This window comes from Eurypyga helias, unplaced genomic scaffold (assembly GCF_000690775.1).
Source record: "Eurypyga helias isolate BGI_N326 unplaced genomic scaffold, ASM69077v1 scaffold239, whole genome shotgun sequence".
NCBI lineage: Eukaryota > Metazoa > Chordata > Aves > Eurypygiformes > Eurypygidae > Eurypyga > Eurypyga helias.
In genome coordinates, this window is record NW_010269870.1 from 5,074 (window position 1) to 14,728 (window position 9,655).

At 43.5% G+C, this 9,655-nt stretch overlaps 1 protein-coding gene across 1 annotated transcript in view; it reads left to right on the forward strand.

Moving 5' to 3' along the window:
* Positions 1 to 536: 536 nt before the first annotated feature.
* The window catches only part of FOXP1 (forkhead box P1), a gene marked incomplete at its 5' end in the record, with an annotated part of 33,678 nt that continues 24,559 nt past the window's right edge, over positions 537 to 9,655 (forward strand). Inside the window, 2 exons of the mRNA XM_010158217.1 lie at positions 537 to 624; positions 6,903 to 6,986. Of these exons, the coding sequence (XP_010156519.1) occupies positions 537 to 624; positions 6,903 to 6,986 (172 nt within the window). The remainder of the gene's footprint in view (positions 625 to 6,902; positions 6,987 to 9,655) is intronic.

The window sequence follows — 9,655 nt, forward strand, 5'->3', positions numbered from 1 at the left end:
TCACAGTAACTGTCCGTATTTTTCTCTCTTTTATTGGTACATATTTTGCACATACTTATACACCAAATTTTATGTGGTTTTTCTGTTCTTTACACAGTCATGTATTTTATTTTATTTTTGATCACGTAAACAGAGGGTTCGATGGGATTTAATTATTCATGTATTGCATGTGTCCATTTAGATATATCCAGCATCTTACAGTAAAGTAATATGAAATTATATACGAAATTATTTTACTAGAATTTCTTGATCTCACTTTCATTTACCTAATGAAGGAAAAGCAACTGTTCTGCAAAATTTCTCTTACATACAAATGAGCCTTCTTCTGGAAAAAATGTGCTTAAGATATAATGAGTGATGGGAAGATACACAAGCCAAAGCAGGACAGCGGAAAAAAAAATTAAAAGTAATCTTAAAAATCTCAGGTATTGATGAAGACCTGCTGGATAACATTCAGATTGCTTATTCATCCTGGTAACTACTTCTTCCTTTTTGTTTATCCATTTCACTTAATGATTTTCTGTGTATTGTTACAGACATCTCAACAGTGAGCATGCGCTGGATGATAGAAGTACAGCCCAATGTAGAGTACAAATGCAGGTTGTACAGCAGTTAGAGCTACAGGTAAAATAAAATTTATTTTAATATTACCTCAGTATTAATCAAATCCAATTCTCGACAGCATTAAAAAATGAGTTCTGCTTTTCCCCCTATGATTGAAAACCAGCTTTCAAAACCTTCTTGTAGTAGTTTTAAAAACCGTCAAAAGAAACTGCAGCTTCATTTCCTCTTTTCTAAACCGTAACTTGAAAAGAAATAGGAAACTTAACCAGGCTGACTGATTGGAAATCCATCACTATGTTTCTAATGGTTTTTATACTCACCCAGGGGGGCGGAGGGGGGGGCAAGTGGAATACGGTCCCCTTCATTTAGAGCTGTTGATACACGGGGGAAATGGTTGATGTGTATTTCAAAACGCTGCATGACCTGGCTTGTTTGGTGGTCTCTCATATACTAACACTCTCCATGTATTATTATTATTACTATTATTTTTTTGCCATTTGTAGCAAATGAGTTTTTTAAAAGTGCCAAAAGGGGGTAAATTGGAATATATTGAATGCGATGCAAAGGTATGACCTGTTTGTGCAACTGCCTTTCCAAATGCTTTTTAAAAAAAACTGCACCTCGCTGCTCTAGCTGGGCAGCTTTGCCAGTGTGTCTGTGTGTAGGCAAGAGGTTAGCAAAGAAGGGGACATTAAAACAATGTTGTACATTACATAGTTACCAGCTATTGAAAAACCTATTTTGTATGCAAGACAGCAGAGTAGAGATATATGGAAAGCCTTGGGCTAAGTACAGAAGATAATTACATTTGGAATTTTACTGAGTTAAGTCATTTATAGAGCTTTGCCAGTGTGTCTGTGTGTAGGCAAGAGGTTAGCAAAGAAGGGGACATTAAAACAATGTTGTACATTACATAGTTACCAGCTATTGAAAAACCTATTTTGTATGCAAGACAGCAGAGTAGAGATATATGGAAAGCCTTGGGCTAAGTACAGAAGATAATTACATTTGGAATTTTACTGAGTTAAGTCATTTATAGCTTCAAATAGTTGGAGAGAAAAATCAGCAAAAACACACTTAAACTTCTTGTTGTTACTTTTTAAGATAAGCATTTAAAAAAATGCCTTTTATCTTCTTATCTTACAAATTACCCTTTTTCTTTCATAGATATTTCCTAAATTTTTCTTTCAGGAACACACTGGTCATGACATTCTTTCACTATTAGCTGAAGCAATAGTGACTGTTTTAATACAAGTTTTATAAAAATCAAACTACCAGTCATAAAATATCAGAGTCTTGCAGAAAATGTTATGAGGAATGGTCTGTTATTTTAACAAGTTTCTTGGGAATTAGAAAAGAAACATCTGCAGTCTTCCTGGTAAACTGAGATACGAGATAATCTTTTACCAGGATGCAGTAATATTCAGGCTGCAGGTAAACCTAGATTCTTCAGTCAGCTCAGAAAGCATTAATCCTGTTCTCCTGCAGTCGCTGGGAATGGTTGCGCCTGCAGCTGCAGGAGGATGCCCTGTGTTAATGGTCGGACAGAGATGATATACTTGGGTACCACCTCTCCATAAGCCCTTGACAATTATTTTTGAAAGATTTATCAGTGCTGCATTCTACTAATTGTCATAAGTGACTAACAGTTACAGCTTCACACCCATTTAGCGCTGGGGAATGCCTCTTAGCTTAGAGTCATTGCATGGGAAGGCACCATAAGGTCCCCAGGACAAGAACATAATTTCAGAGTGGTGTGAGGGCCAAAAAGTTCTGGATTGTTTTTAGCCGTTGTACTAGCACAGTAGATAGGATGGTCTGGAGGCTTAATTTAGACAGGGATGTTGATAACAGAGTGGGACCATCTGTGCATTGGCCATCAAGAATAGGTGGAGGAGGAGGGTGGTCCTGCTTCTGAGATGCGCCTGTTACTCCCCTCTTCTCCCTCTGTTTTCATCCTAAATACATACAAGGATTTATTCTCCCAGACCTAGTTTGTCTGACTGTGACCTGGCTTTGCAGAGAACCACACTAAAACAAAAGCCTGGCCCGTAGCAGGGTTGTCAGTGGCGTGGTGTGCAGCACCCAGCATGTTGCAGCAGGAGCAGTTGGACTAAGACCATTGACCGGATGCTCCTGCAGTGGAGCAGTTACCAAGTGCCGACAACACGCCCTACAGCCAACTGAGTTTTGGGAGCTAGCTAGCAGAGGGACCCACAGCCTTTCCCTCTTGACCCGCGGTGCTCAGCACTGACGACAAGCTTTGCCTTCCAGCGGAGCTGACACAGATCACGTGCTGTTCAGGGTCCAACGCCATGGCACGATCTAGATGCATCACCATTTCATGCATGTGCAGCCCCAGCAAGATGGGTAGAAGTTAACAAATTCATTCCACCTGAGGGGTTTGGGTGTGATTGACCCAAATGCAAGTCTTTCTTCGTTTTCTTTATGCTCCTACTTATTTTATGCACAATAGTTTCATCAGTGTCGTAGACAGAGATGAGTGTAATGTCTTTCAAAGAAAGTATTTTTTAAATGAACTTTTTGAAAAAAACAGGTCAGATCTGTTTTGTGTTGGCTTGCAAATGCCCCTTTGCAGAAGCATCTCGAAGCTTTGGTCTCAGCATTTCCATCACAAACATACTTAAAATATCACAGACAAGGTGGACATCTTCTCATATTTCACTTTGTTTAAACCATCTTGACGTGATCATTTGTTGCCATTATAAATAGTGAGAATTGGGCTGCTGGGTAATACACAAACACAGGAAGATATCCCTATCCTTAGCTAATTCTTCGCTGGAATAGGACGTCCATTTTGCAGCACCACCTTGGAGTGGAAAAACATTTCAGGACAGCAGCAAGGTTATGATAAGTTTAAAAAAGGATCTCCTCACGGGAGAAAATGAAGGCAACTGGACACTTTCAGCGTACTGAAAACACTGCTTGGGCCTGTTTTCCTAAAGCATCCATTGACACTCTTGAAAAGTGGATCCTACACCTGCACAGCCAACTAGGCACGTAATGGGAGGGAAGAGGCTATGTCTTGGTTGTCTCTTGCCCATGACTGGCTTCCTTCCTTGGTCTGTCCAAGATCCTGCTGCTGAAGTGATCTTCCCTTCCTGTTGATATGGCCATGTTGCTCCTGTTGAATGTCCTTGCTGGGTTTCCATTTTCATGTTCCTGCTCCTTGTCGTTTATTGTCTCTCTGGTTTTCCTCCTGTGCAGTTTCTCCATCATCTGTGCCTAATGCCTTCTCTATTGCTCCTTGGTCGCCAGGCTTCTGTGCTGCCCCCTCACCTTCAGCCCCTCTGGCCTGTGCTTTCTGTGCCTCCCCTCTCCTGCCTTTCCCACCTTGTGTAGCTTTAGGATTTAACCCTCCGGGGCAAGGCGTGTGTCTTGGTGTCCAGGTTTGCAAAGCACATACCTTGCTCCGGGTGTGTTTGCTGTTGAACCCCAGTTAGGCACTTACGTCATGGTTGTACCCCACAGAGGTGAGGGAAGCCTCCCAGAATCAGGCTTACCATGAAGAACCGGGTGGCTGTCTGAGAACTTCCACCCTGGAGAGCTTTCCAAGTGGATACAGGAAAAAAGCATGAGTCTTCAGATGGGACTGAGACCCCCTGTAACAGAGCAGATCCTTTCGTGCATGGCAGAGCAGCCCGTGCCCAAGAATGCTCTCAGTAGATCAGGAGCATTTTCCAGCATGTCTGCTAATAATCCCCATTTCTGGACCATCTGCACTCCAGCGAGTGCTACCGGTGCGAATTTTCTCCCAGCAGCGGCCAAGCAAGCCCTCGTGGCTTCTTTTGTATGACCCCACTGACCGGCGGGGCTACTAGGGGCATTCTAGTTTTATATCACTACTGCTTCCTGACCTAAGGGAAAAACAGTTTAAAGAAATTCTTCAGATTTTTTACTTCTCTTCAGTGCTTTGAAACTGAGAGACCTCTATTTTTCATAATTTAAACTCCTGCCTAAACTGGGTGAGTGTTTGAATTCCTAGACTATGACAAAATGCTAGCGTGTGTCTGCCTGAAATGTCGAGAGGATCTTTAATAACCTCCATCTACCAGCAACAGCGTTAAAAGCATTGCTAAGATGACGGGTGAAAACACCACAGACGAGGACCCCGGCCGTTCGGAGGGAGGTGCAGGGCTCCGTTTCGCCGGGGGGGCCCGGAGGAAGCACAGCAGGGTGTGCCCCGTGCTGCCCGGGTGCCTTTTCCTCTTGCCGCCGTGCCGGTGCAGGCAGGAAGCTTTCAGGTGCCTGCCTTTTATTTATTTTGGCTAGAAGGAGTTGTTCTGCAGTAGCCTGCGGACCAAAACTTCATGTGCAGATGACCCTGCCAAGCAGCCTCTGCGCCCGGCCGCGGCCGGGAGGGAGGGATTGCGCAGCAGAGCTGGGCTGAGAGCGCAACTGCTTCTCGGATTTAATTCGTTCTGTGCGAAGCACGGCAGCTGACGGGTGAGACCTCTCCTTTTTCTGAAGAGGTCCTCGGAGGACTCAGAGGGAGACGTTTCTGCTGCAGCGCCACGAGAAGAGCCCGTCGCTGCCCTTCGGCTCTTCCGTGAAGCCTGGCGCAGATCTGGTGATGAGATTGCAGATCTGCTGTAGGTGTCAGGTTTTCTCACTTGCCATGGAGATTTTTCGACCAAGGAAAGAGCAACGGTTTGAAAAGCCCAACTATTTTTGCTTTTGCGCTTCCAGAGCACACAGTGGTGACACCGTTTTTTCCTTTATTTAATTCCTGTCATGGAAACCCATGTGCCAACTTTTAGCCCATCGTGATGCCTTTCTGGCATGGTCAGAAACCCCTCGCCTTGCGAAGAGCAAGGCACCCTTGGCTGTAAGGTTACGAATGGGGATTTATGACCGAGTCTCCTTTTATATACACTTAGCCCAACTTTACTGCTACAAACAGATGATGGTGATAAGGTGGGCAGGTTGTTTAAAGTTTTGCTGGAATGTGAGTGCAGTTCTCCACTTGGCACCAGGAATCTGGCTTGTCTAAAGCAAAAACTCAGCTTTGCAAAAACTGTCATTTTTAGAACCTGCTCCAATTCCTGATGGAAACAGGAACCTTTATGTTGGGCATGTAGGTTAGTAACACCCCTTTTCCTTTAGTGTTACTTCTTAATACTTTTCCACTGTTTTGGTTTTTTTTTTGTTGTTGTTGGGGTTTTATTTGGAGTAGCAGGAAAAAGTCCTATTTGCACTTTACAAAAAATTCCTTATTTCCCAAAACAATGAGATTTAATATCTGCCCAGTGCATTGAAATGCATTGGGAAGGGCATGTAGGTTAGTAACACCCCTTTTCCTTTAGTGTTACTTCTTAATACTTTTCCACTGTTTTGGTTTTTTTTTTGTTGTTGTTGGGGTTTTATTTGGAGTAGCAGGAAAAAGTCCTATTTGCACTTTACAAAAAATTCCTTATTTCCCAAAACAATGAGATTTAATATCTGCCCAGTGCATTGAAATGCATTGGGAAGCCATCCTGGCCAAGGGTGCGTATGGTGGGATCCTGAGACACCAGCTGTGGCCTGGTACAGATCTCCACCAAAAAATGCAGGAGACATCCAGAGCAGGAGCTTTGCCCCAACGCTTGGGCATGATGTAACCGATGAGAAAGGGTGAAAGCATTGGTCCCATGGCGTTGGGTGCTCCAGGGCAGTTCCCAACATCGTTAGCCTTTCCCACGCCTCTGCCCCTCGGCGTATGCCAAAGGGGTGCTGCTCCTGCCCCACGCTCAGGGTGCGCCTATTCAGGCTTCTGGGTGGGCAGCCCAGGGTGACCCGCCGAGGGGCTGTGCCACCATCTCAAGTAAAAGCAAGGTGCTTCCTAGAGCCCCGCGGAGGTGCCTCGTGTGGTCTAACCACCGCTGTCTCTGCGCTCGCTGCACATGCCACAAAGCCTTCACCTGATGCAGAAGCCACGGTCCAGCTGTGCCGCTGGGTTTCTGGTCTGCAAGGAGGCAAATGGCTCTCAGAGCTGCTGCCTCGCTTGCTTTCTGCTACGCCTCCCGAACTGGAGCGGGGCTGGTTAATAAACATGATTCACTGTTGTCTTCTAGCTGTCAGGGCTAGAGTGAAGCTCTTGGTGCCGGCAGGTCTACCTCTTCTCACTCGAGGGCTAATGCATTTTGCTTTGGGAAATAGTGACACCCAGCACCACGCGTTAGCTTTACCTCACAAATAGGCCATATACAATTTCCAAACTACTCAGCAATAAAACTCTTCTGTCTCATGCCTCGGTGCCAGCTGTTCAATTAGGAATAAGCAGAGCCTGGGTTTTATTCGTACGAGTAACAGAGGATATTTCTTTTTCCCCCTTTCAGCTTGCAAAAGACAAAGAGCGCCTGCAAGCCATGATGACACACCTGCACGTGAAGTCAACTGAACCAAAAGCCACCCCTCAGCCCGTAAGTACCGAAATGTGCTGAAAGCAAACAAAACCTCACGACAAACCCCTCTTTCGTGTCGCTCGCCGGAGCACGTGATGTGCAGCCTGGCCCGCTTCGGAGCCAGTCGCGGTGAGGAGATGCAAAGCGCTGCTTTGCGGGAGGCACCACCACGGGCACCTGGGTTTCGTCGGCCCCCTCTCTTCAGGGAGTTTGAAAGAAGTTTTGCTCTAAAGCTGATGCATTGGGCCTTTGGCCTCACCTATCAGCCTGTAAGGAAATCTTAGGAAGTGTTAGGAAGGAGATGTAATTAAATTATATTCAGTATATTTATTTTGCTTTCTCCCCGTCTGACAGGCATTTACAGTAGAAGAGACTCTAGCTGCATGTTTTGATGATAATCGTGGTTAACCAGTATCGGGTTTTACACTGTTGAAACTGAGAAGGGAAACCTTCTCTGCCTTAGGTTGCCCTTTAATAAAAGGGCGTGTGTTGCAGCCCAAGGCAGCTCCTGGGTACCTCCAAACCCAGGCGAATGTACCATCTCAGGGCCTGACCTAAATGACTCTTCTTCAGCCATCGTTTCCCTCCAACCTCTTTAACACTGAAAATGTTCCTCAGAGCTTCCATGATTATTCAAAATGGAGAGAGTGCTTTGCTTCTTGATTTTAAGATTTGTAAGATTTAAGGGTACACTGGCTTTATTTGATTTTGCTTTGAGTCATTGTGTGAAAATTAATTGAGCGTTGACAATCTATAGTTAGTACTAGCAATTTTAATCAATATGCAATGATGCAGCATAATGACAAAGTATTGGTTTATCTGTTTTGACTGATTTTTTTTCTATAAATAAAGCAAACACACACCCATATATGTGTGATTTATGGTGATAGAAATAAAAAGGAGTCAGACTATTAACCCAGCAAATATGGTAGCCTGCCAAGATGCAGTTGGTAGACAAAATTAATGTCTGAAACAGAACACATTACAGAGATAGAGAACATAAAATCATTAAACACTTCGCGCACCCATTTTTACTAGAAGAGGATTTCTCAGTTTCCACGTAGTTGGAAATAAATGGCTGCAGAAGTGCATAGGGAGGCTACTAGACAGAAAATTGCAGGCTATTCAGCAACACTGGAGCAGATGTCAAAGTCAACGGGAAATTTCGGTGCCGCCTTGGAGGGAGTTGAGTGGTAGGTATAAACCCTTCCATTTAAGCTGTTGAGATGCCGAAAATTGCTTGATCCGGTGGATACCAGCCCTCTCGAGTAGAAACTACTTACACTGTCTATAAAAATAGCATTCCTCTAGTTCCTCGCATCCATCTCAGCCTGAATGCAAATGCCTCAGCGCGTTGTTGGCAAAGCGTGTAGACCCAACAGAATGGGGAGGAGGTTTGGTTTCCATAGCTCTTACTGGATTAAAAATTAAAACAGCGCAATAATCTGGGAGTCTCAAAGCACTCTGCCTTGAGGCCTTTCATAACAGCAGTGCCCCTCAGGAGGAAGGATTAAAAACCAAAGGGAGGAAATCATAAGAAGGCGAGCGGCGTTTGGCGAGGCAGCTCGTGATCGATGCTCAGCCGCGGAGGGCAGGAAGCCTTCGCGGGTGTTGTAGGTTATGGAGATGCCAGGCGGTGTCGCCGTGAAGATCGGTGTTAACAGCTAATAAACAGGGAAAAGCAGTGGGGAAAGAAAAGGCAGGAGGGGGGAAAAAAAAAGTGAACGCAGGGGGAAAAGGGCTGTCTTGATTAGTATTAAAAATGTTTTACATTCTGGAAAATTATAGCTTTGTTGGGGACCTCCTACTAAATTTATTTTTAACTGCTCTATTGAAAATTCTGTACCACTAGTCAACATTATCTCTCAGTTGCTCAGCACAGTGTTTCTTTATTAAAAGAAATAGGCATGAATATTTTTGACTGAAAAATTAATAGCTTTTGAATTCATACACAGCAGGTTTTCTTTTGCAAAGAAGTCCAATATCGCTGCACAGCACTTCTATAACCATTTATTTAGAGTCCAAGTCAAACCTTTGACAGCTAGAGCAGTGTTACAAGCCAACATAAAGAACTCCAAGATGTAAACCTACAATAGGCAGTCTGTGTGAGGTTTGCCATTGTCAAATACATAGATTGTTTGGATTAGTTTATGTAAATGTACTGTTGTATTACCCTTTGGAAAAAAAAAAGATCACATTTGTATATGAAAAGTGGTTTCGTTCACAGGCAGCATTATAAATTCCTTATCCTTTAACTTACATGTTAGAAGTAAAAATTGGTGCCTGACAGGCCTATATTGTGTGGCACTCTGTTGTTGGATTGAAACTGCCTTCTTTTCATTTATTGAAATATAGAAAAATTTATTATAGATACCATCTGATAAATCAGAAATTATTAAAATATGTATAGGTGAAGCATTTGAAAATTAATTATAAAATGTAGAAGTATAGTGTTTTGCATAAATTGTGCTTTCCTAGTGAAAAAAATACACGGGCATTGCATAGACTCTGCTAGACCCTAGCCCTTTTAACTCAGTGGGATAGGACTTTGGTAAAAAGATCTGATGACCATTATTGCAGTGCAAAGTATTCTTTGCATCCAGTAATTAATTTTTTTTGCCAACATAACGAATGCAAGGTGTGTGTTAGGATTAATATATTACGGTACATCGGTGATTTTTAAAGGA